Source organism: Schistocerca piceifrons, chromosome 8 (genome assembly GCF_021461385.2).
Source record: "Schistocerca piceifrons isolate TAMUIC-IGC-003096 chromosome 8, iqSchPice1.1, whole genome shotgun sequence".
NCBI classification, from domain to species: domain Eukaryota; kingdom Metazoa; phylum Arthropoda; class Insecta; order Orthoptera; family Acrididae; genus Schistocerca; species Schistocerca piceifrons.
In genome coordinates this window covers 386,198,463-386,217,465 of record NC_060145.1, presented here as the reverse complement: position 1 = coordinate 386,217,465, position 19,003 = coordinate 386,198,463, and the positions used below count along the sequence as shown (strand labels likewise).

The 19,003-nt window shown below is 37.3% G+C and overlaps 1 protein-coding gene across 1 annotated transcript in view; it reads left to right on the top strand.

Moving 5' to 3' along the window:
• LOC124711752 (aldo-keto reductase family 1 member B1-like) overlaps positions 1-19,003 on the top strand; it is a 77,520-nt gene that overhangs the window by 39,830 nt on the left and 18,687 nt on the right. Inside the window, exons 4-5 of the mRNA XM_047241964.1 lie at positions 7,309-7,500; positions 17,796-17,999. Coding sequence (XP_047097920.1) covers positions 7,309-7,500; positions 17,796-17,999 — 396 coding nt within the window. The remainder of the gene's footprint in view (positions 1-7,308; positions 7,501-17,795; positions 18,000-19,003) is intronic.

The window sequence follows — 19,003 nt, the reverse complement described above, 5'->3', positions numbered from 1 at the left end:
AAGTTGTACAACAGATTATGGATGACTTCTTCAACAGCTCTGTCTGAGTGGTATATGTCTCAGCTAGTCTTTATTTCTTGTGTCATATGAAAGGGCTTTTAGTGATATATTGCATTTTATTGAGGGAACTATTGCTCTATTTATGTAAATAGATGGAATGAGAATATTTGTAGGTTTTGTAAGATTTTTTGCACTAGTTTCTTTGTTTTTTATTTAGAATAATCCTAATGCCTTTTTTTGCAATACATAAATTATTTTTGTACTGCTGGAGTACACAGAAAGTTCTCATTGGCATAATGTGAAAACTGTTTCGTAATAAACAGTGCTTAATTTACAGCAGAAATTTCTGTATGTTGTCCCACTTGAAGCTTAATGCCTAATATAATTCCCAAAAATTTTACAAGGATAAATTTTTCCAGTTTTTATCATCCATATATATATCTATGGGCTTATCCTTTTCTGTATTAGTGATGACAATGGACTTTCTTCTGTTTTAGTTTTATTGGTAACTAAGTTTTTATGAACCATTACACTATATTATTAGTTGAAATAAATCTGCTATTTCAGGTTTTTATGAATTTTTTTCTACAGTTACTGGTGTCAGATCAACAGCATAGAGTATTTTTGTTCCTTCTGACTACCTTCAATATTGTTTTGAAAGAGTCTGAACAAAAGTGAGCAAAGTACTGATTCCTGGGATAATGGCACATCATAATCACTGACAGTAATTTCAGATGTGTTTCAAATTCTTTCAGAAAGATCAGGAAGTTTATTATCCCAGCCAGCGATGAATGTTAGTGGGTTGTATGAGATGAACAGTTCACCCAAGCTGTGTTACTTCCAAACCTTAGCAGTGTGCAGATTGCTTAGAAATAGACAGCTGTTCAAACAATGAACATAATATTGTTCCACAGTGCAATATGGTTGCTGCTAAAATTATAAATTTATCAGTTAAGGAGTCACCTTTGATCCAATGCATCATTTACAATAAATTTTGTATCATAGAGGTATAAAAATGTCAGAGGATGATATTTGTTAGAACTTTAGCACCATAAAATACTAGTGTAAAGACTATAGCTGTTTCCCAAAGCACCAGCTGTCTATAGCTATATTCAGTCATGTCAGTGGTGGTTTGTTCACCACTACAGACACACAAAGAATTTTGGCCTTTGTTAATTCATACTCTATTTGGAAGCATTTGAACTGGACTCTGATCTACCTCATGACAATGAAACACAACAGATTCACCACCGGGTCTTCAACATTTCCATTCTTTCTTGAAATGATCCCTCTTAAGTTCTTGCTCCACTCCTCTTTCAAATCAAAGTTAGCATTGATTAGTTCTTCTGACTATAAATAAACTCCACATCTTAGCATTGGATAAAGTCATTACAATTCCTGTAGGGAGTAGAGAGCAAGATCTGTAATAATTTTTGCTCTCTTGGTAATGTTTTATGAATGAATAAATATCTAAATCTACATCTACGTCATACTCCGCAAGCAACCTAGGTAGCAGGAGTAAAATACAGGGAGCGAAAGGCTATTTACAATTTATACAGAAACCAGATGGCAGTTATAAGAGTAGAGGGGCATGAAAGGGAAGCAACGGTTGAGAAGGGAGTGAGACAGAGTTGTAGCCTAGCCCCAGTGTTATTCAATCCATATACTGAGCAAGCAGTAAAGGAAACAAAAGAATAATTTGGAGCAGGAATTAAAATCCATGGAGAAGAAATAAAAACTTTGAGGTTTGCCAATGATATTGTAATTCTATCAGAGACAGTAAAGGACCTGGAAGAGCAGTTGAACAGAATGGACAGTGTCTTGAAAGGAGGACATGAGATGAACATCAACAAAACCAAAATGAGGATAATGGAATGTAGTCGAATGGAGTCAGGTGATGTTGAGGGGATTAGATTAGGAAATGAGACACTTAAAGTAGTAGACAAGTTTTGCTATTTGGGGAGCAAAATAACTGATGATGGTCAAAGCAGAGAGGATATAAAATGTAAACTGGGTACGGCAAGGAATGCATTTCTGAATAAGAGAAATTTGTTAACATCGAGTATAGATTTAAGTGTCAGGAAATCATTTATGTAGGTATTTGTATGGGGTGTAGCCATGTATGGAAGTGAGACATGGATAATAAAGAGTTTAGACATGAAGAGAATAGAAGCTTTCGAAATCTGGTACTACAGATGAATGCAGAAGATTAGATGGGTAGATCACGTAAGTAATGAGGAGGTACTGAAGAGAATTGAGGAGAAGAGGTAATTGTGGCACAACTTGACTAAAAGGAGGGACTGGTTGGTAGGACATGCCCTGAGGCATCAAGGGATCACCAATTTAGTCTTGGAGGGTATTGTGGAGGATGAAAACAGTAGAGGTAGACCAAGAGATGAATATGCTAAGCAGATTCAGATGGATGTAGGTTGCAGTAGTTACTTAGAGATGAAGAAGCTTGCACAGGAGAGAGTAGCACAGAGAGCTGCATCAAACCAGTCTCTGGACTGAAGACCACAACAACAACACACTGATTTTACATAAGACTAAGACCTCTTACAGGTTTTACTTAGATTGGTTGACAAAGTTTTACTTTCAAAGTCAATGAACACTTCTCTCATTGCTCTCCTTATGCTCATTTTCACTTCATTCAGTTCTTGTTTGTCAGCGAGGTTTTTGTTCTCTTGACTCTGAGACAAAGTTGTCTTCATTTATGTAGCAGTTTTCTAACATGGCTATGAAACCATGATGTGTCTTTTATATCACTTTGTTCTTCACATCTTTGCCCTCATCAACAAATATTTGATGCTGACTGCTCAGATACTTTGAAATTTGTATCCTGTCACCCTTGCTAGGCAAAAATATCTTCCTACCTATCTTAACATTCTTTGTAAGATGCATTGTCATAGATGCTATCACACCCTTATAATCACTGATATCTTCCTCTACGTTAAAGAATTGGATAAGTTTAGGTCTTTATGTTGCCAGGAGGTTTAAGATGTCACCTTTATGAGCTGGTTCTCTAACTATAAGCTCAAAGTAATTTTTGGACAACAAATCCAGAAAAATATCACATGAATCCCTGTTTCTTGCACCAGTTTTGATAGCATGGCACTTCCAATCTGACAAGTTGAAGTCACCCCTTATTACAATGGCATGATCAGGAAAATTGTCAACAATACTCTGCAAGTTCTGTCTGAAGTGCTCTACCACTAGAGCTCCTGACCCAGGTGGTCTATAAAAGCATCTGATTACCATTTTTGACTGATCTTTGATACTTAACTTCACCCAGATTAATTCACAAATGAAATCTGTGATAACCTTGCTAGATTTTATCGAATTCTTTAGTGCAATAAACACGCCACGACCCCTGGTGACTACCCTATCCTTATGATAAATATTCCAGTCTGAACTTAGGATTTCACTGTTATTAACCTCCTGTCTCAAGCAACTTTCTGTTCCTAACATTATCTGTGCATTATAGACTTCAGTAAGTGATACCAATTCTGGGACCTTTCCTTGGATGCTCCAGCAGTTTACTAAAATCATATCAACCTTTTCTATCTCTGATCTGTGAAGATGAATATTCTTTGTGGACACTGTAGCTAATTTATCAGACCAATCATCTTTGATCCCAAGGGTGGGTTCCTCTAACCTAAAAAAGCCCCATAAGCACGTCACATGTGCTCCACTACCCTAGTAGCTGCTTCCTGCTTGTAGTGCACGCCTGATCTATTAAGGGGAACCCTAGAATTCTGCACCTGATTGTGGAGGTTGAAAAATTCGCATCTGATAATGTTGCAGAGTTGTCTGAGCCTCTAGTTTTGACGTTCCACTCTGCTCCTAACCAGAAGTCTGTGATCAACTCTGGGTGTGATGTTAAAAATAGACTGCTTAGCCTCTACCCCACATGTGATGCTAGTTGCCTTCTCCAAATCAGCCATATGTTGAAAGGAGCCAAGGATGCCCTCAGAACCCAAGCGGCAGGCACCATTTGTGCCAATACGTGTGACTACATGGAGCCGGCTGCACTCAATGTGCTTGACAGCCACCGGCAGGCCTCCTCTACACCACAGATGAGACCCCACTCTTAAACATACCAAGTGCACACTGACATTCTTTACTACCTCACCTGCTATTTCTGTGAGGGTCTCCATCACTCGCCTAATGTTGGAGGCCCCAGTGAGCTCTGCACTTGTCCAGACTGGGTAGGAAAATTGGCCACTGGCCCAACAGGCTTGGAGTTATCATCAACACTGAGTAGCACCTCATATCTGTTGCATAGGCATTAGGAGCCAGCTGCATTACCTGATCTCTCTTTCGCCTTCCGCCAGTGACTTAAGAACTTATCACTGTCTGCCATCTACTCTCAAATGAGGACAGACTGGTCAGATGCTGTACATCAGAAGATGCAGCAACACCCAGGTAACCAGGAGATTCCAATGACACCAAAGGTGTCGCAGGTCTCATCACCAGCATCCCAATGTTGCTGCAACTTTGAGCATTAGCCAAAAGCATGTCAACAGTAGCCAATACAGCTTCCAGCTGTTTACAGACAGCAGCCAATATTCCTTGTGTCTGTTCTCAACAAGCACAGTCCCTAGCCATATCATAGAGTGTAAAAAATTGGTATAAAGGTCTCAAATGGCCCTACTGAGTTTGGAATGAATGTAAAATATATTAAGGAGAATAAAGAAACACTAAAAGTTGCTCTGCAGCTTTTTCACTATATCTTGAGATATAAAGCTCTTAAACAGCAATAAATTTCTGTACTGAAGTGAATATATCCACACTTACCTGTTACGAGAAACTCTGCTTACCAAAAGCTACTGCATGAGATAAGTAATCATACTGGAATGAATTGATCTAAACTGCATGCTGGGTACCAGCACAAGAATTAAACTTAATGGCATGGCATAGAGCTTCTGGTGGTGGGAAAATTACACTAGGAAACCACCTTGAACAAAGGTATGCATCAAGATTTATGCACCAGGATTTATAGTTCAGTTCTTTGCAGAAAAAAAGACAGAAACTAAACTAAATTACTGTGTACTGCTGCTGCTCCTGGCATGTCCACTCAGCTTGGCATCTGCCAATACATAAGGTATCTTATGGTAAATTAATGGGGGAGCAGGACTGGGAAGGAAATGAACCAACTAACAGGTATGGACTGCAGTTTTTATGATGCTGAAAATCTATAAGAAGAGATCTTAATAGGAAACACAAGTGAGAAAAGATAATGAAGGAGAGGAATGCACAGAGTGCATATGACCATCTCACATTTAGTGAAATTTAGCTAATATGTATATGGTTGCATACTGTTAAAAATGGTTGAGTGTCAAACTGATAGTATACCAACTTAAAATTTTGAAACCATTATACGTGAAAGAATCAAAATGGAACTGTATATGCACATGATGTGTTAAATTTTCATGTATGTGTAAGATGTGAGCCTGTTTTATTTTTCTTGTTGTAGAAGTCTGTGTATGAGTCATAGTTGAAATATTACCTATTAGCTGCTCATTTCCAAATATCCTTCAGTGAAGGAAGGTACAATTAATTAGTTAAAGAGGAAACAGATAATCATTTCCTTACAGCTCTACAGGTACTATACATAAAGAGTTCATGCTCACATACAATTAATAAACAGCGGGAAGACAGGATAGTTATTGTTTAGTCTTTAATGCATCACTGGCAGCATGGTCATTGGAGAGATAACATAAGCATATTTGTACAACAATGTGTAAAGAACATTTTGATGTCTACATGTACCCATTCTGGCACCAATTTCAGTGAGTTAGGAAGAAAAACATAAATCAAAGCTGGCTGCAGAAGTATTTTTCTCAATTCAAGTATTGTTGCACAACCACTCTGACAGCTTGTTCAAAATGGAAATTAAAGAGAAGAATGATGGGCACATACTGAGAGAGCCCAGCACCAAGGAACTGATTTAGGCAATATGACTAATAACGGATGTTAACTGCTGCTCTCTTTATTTCTTCCTGTATTGTATGTGAGCCTGTGTGTACATACACATACTTGCTATTGATTTGGACTTACTTTCAATTAGTGTATGGCATTTTATATCTGCTTATTATTTGAATGAATTTAGAATAAAACTTGGAAAGTAGGAGAGAATTACTAACAGAATTGAAGTCTTGAGAATTGCTTACAACACAGCCAGTAAGAGAATTGCTCCTGAAAGCCAAGGTTCATGACTCGAATTCCAATTCAGAAGATAGTTTTAATTTGTCTAGAAGTTTCAAAACTGCTTGCTTATTACCTATGTGTAATTAGATCATATGTTTCTTAAAATATTAAAAATTACTATATTTCTTGTGAAACTTTGTGACTATTTACTTACACTGCTGTTTATGGTATAAATTCTGGACTATTACCCAATATTTTTTGTGTATTTAGTAAGAGACAATTACTTTACATGTTCCTTTATAGATAGATAATTCTACTACTTCTTTCACTTAGAAGAAAAGAAAGTAAATGAAATGAAATAGAAAAACCCACCAACAATTTACAAGTTCAGCACAAATGATAAATGATAAATGTGGCAGTCTTTGTTAATGACTTATTTGTTCTGAATAAGAGGAGGAAAGAGTATGGACTGTCCAGGGCCTAAGTGGGGAGGGTCTCAGGATTTGGATAAACAGTGCCACAGCTTCACAGGACAAGAGGGAGATCTGAAATGAAATGGCAGAGAGGCTAGATAAGGCGTCAGGGGTAAAGGAAGGCAATACTTTTAACCTTGGAAATTTATCAGCTCAGACTCATGTTATGAAAATGTTGTGAAGGTATCAGAGTCAGAAAAGGGCACAACACTGCTTGCATCACCAGTATAGGAAGTTTCCTCTAAGCAGTCCAAACAAAGATTGACATAATAAAGAGCTGTCTTTATGCCCATAGATTTACCCTGACCCATTTGTACATCTTGATCCAATCATTTCTCTCTCTAATTAAATTCTTTCTAAAAACAATAACCCTTTCTTGAATGTTTCATCTTTAGCCTGCTTAATAAAAAGTATTTTTTCAATATTTACCATACTACTAATTCTTTCCATCCTATATGTTCTTTGACTTTATTTATTGCCATGTGATATAATTTGAGTTTGGTAAGCGAAGATGACTATTTTTATAAAATTATGAAACAGATTAGCTGGCCAATACTTACTTCAGGATGTGATTTGGTAGTGCCAGCAGTTCTGTATCATAATTTTACCATAAATCACTTTTAATACAGACGACTCTTTTTGGTAGTATATTAACTTTAGTAACCAAATTCTATTATCTTAACAGGAAGGGGATGATTTTTACCCCTCAGAGAATGGTATTGCAATTACTACTGACATTGACTATCTGGATACATGGAAACAAATGGAAGAGTGTGTTAATTTAGGACTAGCAAAAAGCATTGGTGTATCCAACTTTAACAGTAAGCAGCTCAGCAGATTGCTTGAAGCAGCTACCATCAAGCCAGTTACAAATCAGGTAACGAAATACAAATATTTTAATAAACTTTTGTTTAGTGCAGAAAGTAAGACAGGTCTTCTTATTTCCTTGCCTTGTTTTAATTATGGAGTAGTTATTCCAAGGAGAAATTCTTGATGGCTGTAAGATGGTTCATGAAGTCTTAAAACAGCTGCTCAGGCAGAACTTGCTTATACAATACAATAAAATTCTTATAATGGATATTTTTGAAATACAAGTAATGTTTTAGTGGCAGTCTCTTGCTTATTGTAGATCCATATGGTTTGGAATATATATGGGATGATACCACATGGAGGTAATGCTTTATTACACTCGAATGATACACAGTGAGAAGGAATGTCTGCTTGATTTGAAACCATAGAGTGCACTGTCACTGGAAAGTCTACACCAAATATAGTTTGTTGTGAAGCCAGATCATTTCTCAGTGGGGTTACACAATATGGTTTTCTGACAGAGGCTCCCACACCCTTGTGTAGAACACTGGTGGAAGGTGATGGCCACGATATGGTGATGGTGTATGAAGTTGATATCTGTGTGCTATGCAGTTGGGTCAATGCGCCACGAGTATCAAATGAGATGGTGTCTGAGCTTTGTGTGCTGAGGGTGTGGTGAGGTGAGGTCTCATTGCACAGCATTAAGGTGGCAATCTTCCAGGTATATCGAAGGTTGCTGAGTCCAACCACAGTGGGACTGTTGTGGCGTGTTATTTAGCAGGGGTATTGTGGTAAGGCATAGGGGGTAATCTTAGTGGTCCTCCATTATGGTGTCAGAATGGTGTGATGTTCTGGGAATGGTGACTGTGGGGAAACGAAGTGCTGGCTGATGAAACCATTTCCAGGGTTGCATTCAGGATGTTGACCTTTGATGACCAGGAACTTGTCAAGCAGTTTAATGCTTAGGTTTCCAGGTTGGAAGTCTTTGGTGTCGATCTGTACTACATAATCAGTGACCACCACAGAGTGTCCGGACACACTGCCATCAGTGGATGGATCATCCTGAGGCATCCATGCAGGTTTCAGATGGTATACAGATGCTGTGCTGGGCCTTCCATACAGGAGTATTTTGATCATATGTGTATCATGTTTTAGAACCTTGTATAGACATGTATAAGGAAGCTGTAAAGCAAGCCAAATTGTATCATCACAAAGCATGGCACAAGTGCAGTCAGTGACTGCCTCATGCATGAAAACTTTAGGAGTGTAGTGAGGTTGTTGAGGTGGTATCTTGAGCCTTGCAATGTGTTCTTTCACCCTAGTAAAGAGTGTGGGAAGTTGAGTTGTTTCTGCCATCAGTACCTGTGGAATGGATTTTGGTGATAAGGGCAATGGTTCACTAAATCTGTGAGGGAGACATAGCGTTTTTATTTTTTTTAATTTTTTTTTAATGTGTGAGGCCATTGCTTTGTGGTGAGTGCTGTAGGGGTTCACTGAATAGAGCAGATTAAAATTATCTACCTTGGTTGGTGATTATGGGCACTGGACACCCATATCTGTAAATCCAGGTGTCAATGAAGGCTCTAGTTGTTGATTCCACTGACATGTATCGGAGAGAGGTGGCTTCTACCTTTGCATTACACAGTTGATGATTGAACAGGTGTTCCAATAACCCTCAGATTTAGAGAGGGATCCCACCAGATCAAGGTGCATGTGTTGGGGCAGTCCTTTTGGTATTGTACACTGTCCAGTGGGTGCTGCTCCACTTTGCTTTTTTGATATGGTATGAATGTGCATGTCCACTCCTTGCAACCATTCTTGATGTTCGACCATACAAAACAATTTGTAACATGTTGTGTCATTGAGCAAATGCCAGGGTGTGACAAGTTTTGCAGCTGGTCAAAAATTTGTAACATGTTGTGTCATTGAGCAAATGCCAGGGTGTGACAAGTTTTGCAGCTGGTCAAAAATGATCTTATGAAATAACTGAAGTACTAAGGGGTGAGTTTGATTTTGTGACATCACTCAGTATCTGTCTTGTGTCTGATGTCAGGTTGTGTCCTGCTGTTGTGCTTCTGCAAAATCATCATAATCAATTTGTGTGAAAATGGTGTTGATTCATGAAAGATAATCAATGACAATGTTGTCTGCACCTTTCAGATGGCCTACACGTGTTACAAATTGTGCAGTATAATTGAGGTGGCTGTAGCGTCTGGGGCTCAAGTCTGTTGATGGGTTATGGATTGAGTCTGCTAGTGTTTGGTGGTCTGTATACATGATTAGTCCTCTACCTTCCACATTTTAAAATTGACAGATTGCTCATACATCTGCCCTTGGTGGATCATTTGCTTTGAGAAGGAGTCAGTTTTTTTTTTCAAAAAAAGTCTGAGTGGTTGTTGTAGGCCCACCACTTCCTATTGGAGACAGGGCAACCAAGAGTACAGGATGATGGCATCACCATCAAAGTGAATGGAAACTTGATAAACAACAAGCCGGAAGTCAAAAACATTTTGAAAAATCATTTTTTAAATGTTGTAGAGAAAATAGGATCTAAATGTTCATTAGAAGAAGCGAGGCAGTTAATGGAAGAGGCCTTACCCACACCATTTGATACAACTGAAATTCCACCCACCTCACCTTCTGAAATTAGGAAGATAATAAATTCTCTCAAGAATAAAAGCTCACATGGAATTGATGGCATTTCCAGCAGGTTAATAAAAGTTTGTTCCCAAGAAATAAGTGGGATTCTTTGCCACATATGTAATAGCTCTCTGAAGCAGGGTATTTTCTCAGATAGGCTGAAGTATGCCATTGTTAAACCACTGCATAAAAAAGGGGATACATCTGATGTCAACAACTACTGCCCACTCTCTCTTCTGACTGCCTTATCCAAAATTCTTGAAAAAGTAATGTACTGTAGAGTAGCTTCATACCTTTGTAAAAATAAAGTTTTAACAAAATGTCAGTTTGGTTTCCAGAAGGGTTTTTCAACAGAAAATGCTATATATACTTTCACTAATGAAACATTAAGTGCTCTGAGTAACTGGAAGTAACCCATTGGGATTTTTTGTGACCTATCAAAGGATTTTGATTGTGTCAATCATGGAATACTTCTAGATAAGCTCAAATACTGTGGTGTGAATGGGACAGTGCTCAAATGGTTTAAATCATACCTAACTGGAAGAGTGCAGAAAGCTGGAATAAACAGTTCACATAATTTGCAAAAAATTGGTGATTTCTCAAACTGGGGAACAATCAAGAATGGGGTGCCGCAAGATTCGGTCTTGGGTCCTCTGCTGCTCTTAATATATATTAATGACTTGCCATTTTATATCCACGAAGATGCAAAGCTGGTACTTTTTGCCAATGATACAAGTATAGCTATCACATCTGACAGACAAGAATTAACTGGTGAAATTGTAAACGATGTTTTTCAGAAAATCATTAAGTGGTTCTCTGCAAATGGGCTCTCATTAAACTTTGACAAAACACAGTATATACAGTTCCACACAGTAAATGGAATGACAAAATTAATAAATATAGACTTCAATCAGAAATCAGTAGCTAAGGTAGAATATTCAAAATTTTTAGGTGTATGCATTGATGAGGGGTTGAACTGGAAAAAACACACTGAGGATCTCCTGAAACGTTTCAGTTCAGCTACTTATGCTATTAGGGTCATCACAAATTTTGGCAATATACATCTGAGTAAATTAGATTACCATGCCTATTTTCATGCTCTGCTTTCGCATGGCATCTTATTCTGGGGTAACTCATCATTGAGTAAAAGAGTGTTCATTGCACAAAAGTGCATAATCAGAATAATTGCTGGAGCTCATCCAAGATCATCCTGCAGACACTTATTTAAAGAGCTAGAAATCTTCACTGTAGCCTCACAGTATATATATTCACTTATGAAATTTGTTATTAACAATCTGAACGAATTCAAAAGTAATAGCAGTGTACATGGCTACAATGCTAGGAGAAAGGATGATCTTCACTACTCAAGGTTAAATCTAACTTTGGCTCAGAAAGGGGTGAATTATGCTGCCCCAAAAGTATTTGGTCACTTACCTAATAGCATCAAAAGTCTGACAGATAGCCACATAGCATTTAAAAGGAAATTAAAAGAATTTCTTTATGGCAACTCCTTCTACTCATTAGATGAATTTTTGGATATAGTAAGTGGGTAATTTCCCAAACCCTAAAAAAAAAAAAAAAAAAAAAAAAAAAAAAAAAAAAAAAAAAAAAATTAGTGGTCACGTAATATTTATATTTTGTCTAATGTGTCGTATTCATGATCCTTGGAACGACTACTAATCTAATCTAATCTGGAGGACCTTGACACTCTCAAACTGACTCTCACACTCTTTTATGGTTAACTGTACTTGCAGAAGTGATTGTGCTGGTGTCGTTGCCTGGGTAAGACAGTCTTTTAACTGATCAAAGGCTTTTTGCATGTTGGCGACCCACATCAGCTTGTGTTTACCTTTAGTGTTTTTTCCTTTTATGGCCTCTGTGAATGGTGACTGAATAGTGGCTGCCTGTGAGAGTTGGTGCTGGTAGAAGTTGATCATCTCTAGTAATCAATGTCATGCTGTGGTGAGGTCTTCAGACTTTTTTTTTTTTGAATTGCTAGTCATTATTCTGCTATAGAGGCATAGGGACTCCAGCGGGGTCTCAAAGTAAAGAAACTGGTTTTGTTGCATTTCAGTGAGTGAGTTCACACGGTCAAGTAGATGGTTCTGCAACTTCATGATCAGTGTTGGGTTGAATCAGTGTGCCACTGGACAGACCCAGTAGGAGCAAGAAATGCTGGACAAAATTGGCAACAAGTACCAGTTTGCTGATACCTGTGATCAGAAAGTTCCACATGACCATTGTTCTGAACCCCTGATCCAATATGCAGGGTAGAGCCACAAACAGGTATTGCTGAGTTCTTTGCTGCACAGAGCTGTATAACAGTGTCATTGTGTCCTGTGATGAGGCAGGTTGGAGGCAACACACTTAGATCAGAGCCACAAATAACTGAATATTACTGCTGTCTGAGATGATCCAGGATACAGAGCCTCCATTGGTGTGTGGTAGTCTGTTGTTACTTAAGGTGAGCTGATGTGAATGATAATCATGACCTTGTGCACCTACTGTGGGGCACACTACTCCTTTGGGTGGTCACAGGGTGGACGGCAGATGCATGTGACCTTGCTGAACTGTGTGTGGTACCAACAGCAACACGGGATGGCAATCTTGTGGGAGACCAATGATCATTAATTTGTTTTGTTGACTCAGCTGTGTGGAGACCATGATGTCAGAGTCGGCAGCAGTCATGTGGGCTTGCCACAGGAGGCATAGCACACTGGAGACGGTGTTCTAGTCCTGTGCAGTGTATTGTTGTCGACTAAACTGATACATTGTTGATGCTGAGTAACAACAAAAATTCTACCTGCTAATTTAAGTCTGTAATCCAATGGTTCCCACTCATTGCTGATTATGGCGAGCTGCACTTGATCTGGATGTTTAGCTATCCACAATGTCCACAGCATATGATTGGGCATAAATTGAGAGTTGATTAATATTTGTAACTGGTGCCATTGTTGGGACAGGATTCTGTTTGTTAGTTGTTCATTATAGAACACTTGTTGCAGTTGTTCTTCTGGTTTGATTGATTGATTTCTTTATTAATCCATGTAACAATTTACATTGTGTGGGTTTCGTCAGCAAAATCATATACAATACAATATACCTACAATTTATACACATAAAATTAATATTTACATGCATTTTTAAAGTATCTTACATTAGTTTTATATCCTTGTGTAATTTTCTTATAGTACTGTACAATTCTAGATTTCATATTATAATTATTTCCTCATGTATTACAATGCAGGCTACTTTAATTACACTACATGTTTTAATTCAGATAGTCCATTACTGCATAATAACTTTTATTTAATTAAAAATTTTTTAGTTTTCTTTTGAACTGTCCAATTGTGTCAATATCTTTTATATTTTGGGGTAATTTATTATATAATTGAATGGCATTGTACAACAACCTCTGCTGAGTTTTAACTTTATTTTTCCTCTCTAGATGCAGATTGTATTGGTTTCTAGTTTCATAGCTGTGTACTAAAGAATTTTTAACATAGCAGTCAATGTTTTTTTTTTACATACATAATACTTTGAAAAATGTATTCACAGGGGACAGTTAGGATTTCCAGCTTTTGGAAATGTTCAAGGCAGTGAGCCCTACTGCCACTCCTGGTTATTATATGAATTGCTCTTTTTTCACGATAATGGATGACAGCCAAAAACAGTTGCAGGATAAAAATTTGTTAAAATTCTTGACCAAGGTTTCGGTACATATAAATATGCCTTTGGCATATAAATGTGCCTTTGGCACAATTGTTTTATTAATCTCCATTGCATGATGTAATTTTAGATTTTTTACTTCTGATGAAGGTATATTTATATGTACCGAAACCTTGGTCAAGAATTTTAATAAATTTTTATCCTGCAACTGTTTTTGGCTGTCATCCTTTATCGTGAAGAATTTCAACAGTTGCTGTTGCAGCCATGTTTAAAATCTTGAGAATTGCTCTTTTCTGTAATTTGAAAACTTTTTGAATATTTTTACTGTTGACTCCACAAAATATTATTCCATAGGTAATAAGAGAGTGGATATAAGAAAAATATACAGATCTGATGCATGTAGCATCACACACTGCAGTCAGAATTCTAAGAGCATAGCATGCTATAGCGATTCTGTTAGTAAGTATTTTAATATGTTCTTCCCACTTCAACTGACTATCAAAATGCATACCAAGAAACTTTGTCTAGTCTACACATTCTACAGTTTCATCATTTAACTTAAAGTTGTTATAGTGTGGTTTTTTGCAGACATAGAAGTTAACAGCATTTGTTTTTTTTTTAAATTTAGTATTAGTTTATTATTGGATGCCCACTCATGTAACTGTTTAGTGTTTGTTTGGCTTTTTCTTTCAGTGCATCTGGTGATTTGTCACTGATTAGAACATTTGAGTCATCTGCAAACAATATTATTTGTCCATGCTTGATGGTCTGTGGGAAGTCTTTTATGTAAATGAGGAATAGTATTGGGCCAAGGACACTACCCTGTGGAACACCTATATTTACATAATTTGGGTCTGAGGTATACTTTACAATATAGTTTGAGCAACTTGAAATATGTGAGATTTCAGTTGTCTGTCTTCTATTTTTTAGATATGACTGGAACCACTTTTTCACAGGTCCCCTTATTCCCAGTTCATCTAACTTATTTAACAATATATTGTGGTCTGCTGTATCAAACACTTTAGCTAGATCAAGAAATATGCCTGTTGTGTAGTTCCCTTTATCTAATGCTTCTAGAATGTGTTTTGTGAGGTGTGCTGTTGCTGATTCTGTGCTTTTTCCCTGATTGAAATCCAAACTGGTCAACAGACAGTAAGTTGTATTTATTTAAATAATTCATTAGCCTATCTGTCATAATAGTTTCTAATACTTTTTCAGAGCATGAGAGTAGAGAAATTGGCCTATAATTTTCAATTTTTCCTGCATCACCTTTTTTGAAGAGAGGTAGTAATTTAGCATATTTTAAATAGTCTGGAAAGTAGCCCTGCTTGAAAGATTGATTTATAATATCAACTAAAGGTGCAAGTAGGCTCTTGATACAGTCCTTAATTATAAAAACGGGGACTTCATCCAGACCAGCTGAGTTTTTGTTTTTCAGTTTGCTGACTGCTTTGTAGATTTCTTCCTGTGTTGTAGGGAATAACACCATTGAGTGTGATGCACCATTATTTGGCTTTTTGACCTGAGGCGCTGTTAGAAAATTTTCCTGTAATTTTATTCCTATGCTACTAAAATAATCATTTATATAGTTTGCCAAATATATTGGGTCTTTTATTAGAGTCCCTTCCTCTTTGATTTTCAAGTTTGACAGATTCGTTTTCCTGGTACCAGTTTCCTGCTTTACAATATTCCATACTGCCTTATTTTTGTTTTCAGCAGAGAGCACCAGTTTGGAGTTATGAGATCTCTTTGCTGCAAGCAATATTTTCCTATATGGTTTCCTGTATCTTTTATAAAACAGTGAGAAAGCAGGATTAGTTTGGCTGTGTTTAATGGAGCTCAGGTACTTTAGTGTTTCAGGAGATTTTTTGATGCCTTTTGTGACCCACTTGTTTTTTCCTACTGTTGATAATGGACATAACACATTAGGAAATGTTTCTTCAAAATTTAATGTAAACAATGTCATGAAATTTTTTGAATTTTTCATTTGCATCCACCTCTGAATACACTGAGTCCCATGTTTGTCCTGCTATCTGTTTGGCAAACTCATATCTAATTTGTTTAGAAAAAATCCATCTGTAAATATGCATTTTCTTTGTTTCTTCTGGAGCCACTTTTATATTAATGATTTGACCTGAGTGATCAGATAATCCTAGCTCAGCTACCACCACCTCACAGTTTTCTTTGCCTAAATCTGTTAATACCTGATCAACAGCTGTCTTTGAGTATTTTGTTATTCTTGTTGCACTGTTAACCATTGGAACTAGATTGAAACTTTGAGCAAGACTTAGTAATGAGTCCCATGTAGCATCAGGATTCAGTTTATCTACATTTAAGTCTCCACATATGAGAATGTGGTTCTTTGGAGTGGATGTCTTGTCAAGAACATGATTAAGTTTGGAGAAAAAGATGTTGTGTCCTGTAAAAGTGTTGCAGAGGTGCTGATTTTGCTGTACAGTATTTATTATCTGCCAGTGGTGCAAAACTGATGTTTCTTATCATGTGTGCTTATACATCCAAGTGGCTGACGAGCATGAAAAATTTTGCAGCATCACCAGTGAAATCATGGGTGGTGAGGATGCTGTGTGTTATGACAAACCTCATGGAGGGCTGATTGGAACAAAATGGCAGTAGCTTGGGGTGAGCACTAAATTGGTTTTTAGGCAATCTCTGTGGGTGATTATGCCAAAAGCCATGGGAGGATTGGCAGTGGTAATGTAGGTCTGTGCCACCATGATTGAAAGTATGATCAGACTGTGCATCTGCATGGGTGGCTATGTAAGCACAGTAATGAAAATTACTACACATGGGGGTGAAGAGTCATCATTCATAGTGCGTGATTACGGGTACAATCGGAATGACACTAGTGGGTCAGAATGGACCACTTGCAAAACAGGGGTGAATGCTAATTCACACAGTAAGTTGGTCATAGATGCCACTGTTCAATGTTATTGGCAATTGTTGGTGCACTGCATGGATGACTGTCCGTATCACTTTTCAAGATACACTTTTTCAGAGGGTTTGTTCCAAAACACTGTATACCCTGGCACTGCACTTGTTGGTGCAATTTGCAAATTTTGACACACAATGGTAGCATTATTGATGCATAGTATCCAATTTGGTGTGTATTTGCTGTAATTCATGATTGGTGTGGCTCACCATTGCAGATCTATAAAGTGAGGGTATGATATGGAATACAAACATGATATGGACAAAAATAACACTTTATTGCACTCAAATGGTGAGAAGTATGTCTGCTCAGTTTGAAACCATAGACTGCATTGTCACTGCACAGTCAACACCAAAGGTAGTCAGTTCATTATAAAGCAGGATCGGTTTTCAGTGGGGTTATACAATGTAATGTCCTCACAATTCAAATTATTACCACAGAGTATTACAACAAGGAGTCTACACTTTAATTTATTATATTACAGCCTGAAGAAACAAATGTTCTTAAATTCTCTAAGTTGTAGATGTTATGCTGAAGTAACAGATGTAGCATTTAAATTGTGGTACTTTGTGTTAATGACCACTTTATGTTTTGGAAAAAACTATTTCTGTTTTGTTTTTGAGAATAATTTTGTTCATACCCAAACAATATAACCAGCAGTCTTATGAAACTTAAGTAAATTTTATATACCTGTAGTTCATTATGGTAAGAAAAAATTATCCACCATGATAGAAGACATTACACCACCTGCTGAAATTGTCTGAATAACACAGTCTAAATCACAGTTTTTACCATATTTTTTAAATATATTTTGCAACCCCAGTTGTATTTACTACAATAATCAATAATAAATTATGACATCAACTGGGACTGATGTATGCTGCAGAAGAATGCTACAACTATATCATTAAAGACATAAGACAAAAGAATAGGATGTTCTTTGTTAGCAGAAAAATTGCACATGCGCAATTAAATTACATAAATTATATCTAGCATGAATATAATGAGCATTCATGTATTATGGTCCACATGAAGTGGAAAGCTGTAGTCTCACAATAAGAATGTGGAACATGTAATTACTGACTTGAATTTCATTGTTGTAGATTGAATGTCATCCTTATCTTAACCAGAAGAAACTAATTGATTTCTGCAAGCAGAGGGACATAGTGATAACTGCTTACAGTCCACTTGCAAATCCATCTATGACAATGCCAGGAGGGGGAGTGCCATTATTGGAAAACCCAAAGATGAAGTTACTTGCTGCCAAGTATAGGAAGACAGTGGCTCAAGTTGTTCTTAGATATGTGGTAAGATATGTGCATTGTGGTCTACAACTGTTAGTAAGAACTAAAGAGATTCATCTCATCATCATTTTTTGTTTTGGTTGTGTTTGCTCTGAAAACAAAATAAGTAGAATATCTACTCTACGTTTTAATAGACATCTACTCTTTTAGAAAAGAACTCATATCAGTTTTCACATGTGCTGTCTTTGGTATGCCAGTAAAATGTCATTGGTTTTTTAATTTCAGATAAGTTGTTGGGTCTAGATTTCTACGTATTTCAAACAATGGAAAATCCAGGATGGAATGTAACAATACAAGAGAAGGAAAGTTGCTACTCACCATATAGCAGAGATACTGAGCCGCGATAGGCACAATAAAAAGATTCACACAGTCATAGCTTTCAGCCATTAAGGCCTTTGTCAGCAGTACACACACACACACACACACACACACACACACACACACACACACATGCAAGTGCAACTTGCACACACATCTGCGGTCTCAGAGAGCTGAAACTACACTGACAGTGTAGTTTCAGCGCTCTGAGACTGCAGATCGGTTTGCAAGTTGCGCTTGTGTGAGTGAGTGTGTACGTGTGTGTGTGTGTGTGTGTGTGTGTGTGTGTGTGTGTGTGTGTGTGTGTGTGTGTGTGTGTGTGTGTGTGTCTACTGCTGACAAAGGCTTCAATGGCTGAAAGCTATGATTGTGTGAATCTTTCTATTGTGTCTATCGTGGCTCAGCATCTCCCCTATAAGGTGAGTAGCAAATTTCCTTCTCTTGTATTGTTTCTACATATTTCCTGTCACTTAAAGTTCAGTTTGCTTTAATGAATAAAAATATAAAGTGTGTCATGCCATTCAAAGTAACAACACAGGATTGCTCTCAAATTGTGCATCAGCTGATCACTGCGGAATCCTTAAGTTCCACCATATTGCAGATATTCTATCACTGTAGCAGAGTGGTGGACCAATGCCGAGATCATAAAACAAAGTGACACAGTTCTGTAACCTATAACTGCATGAAAC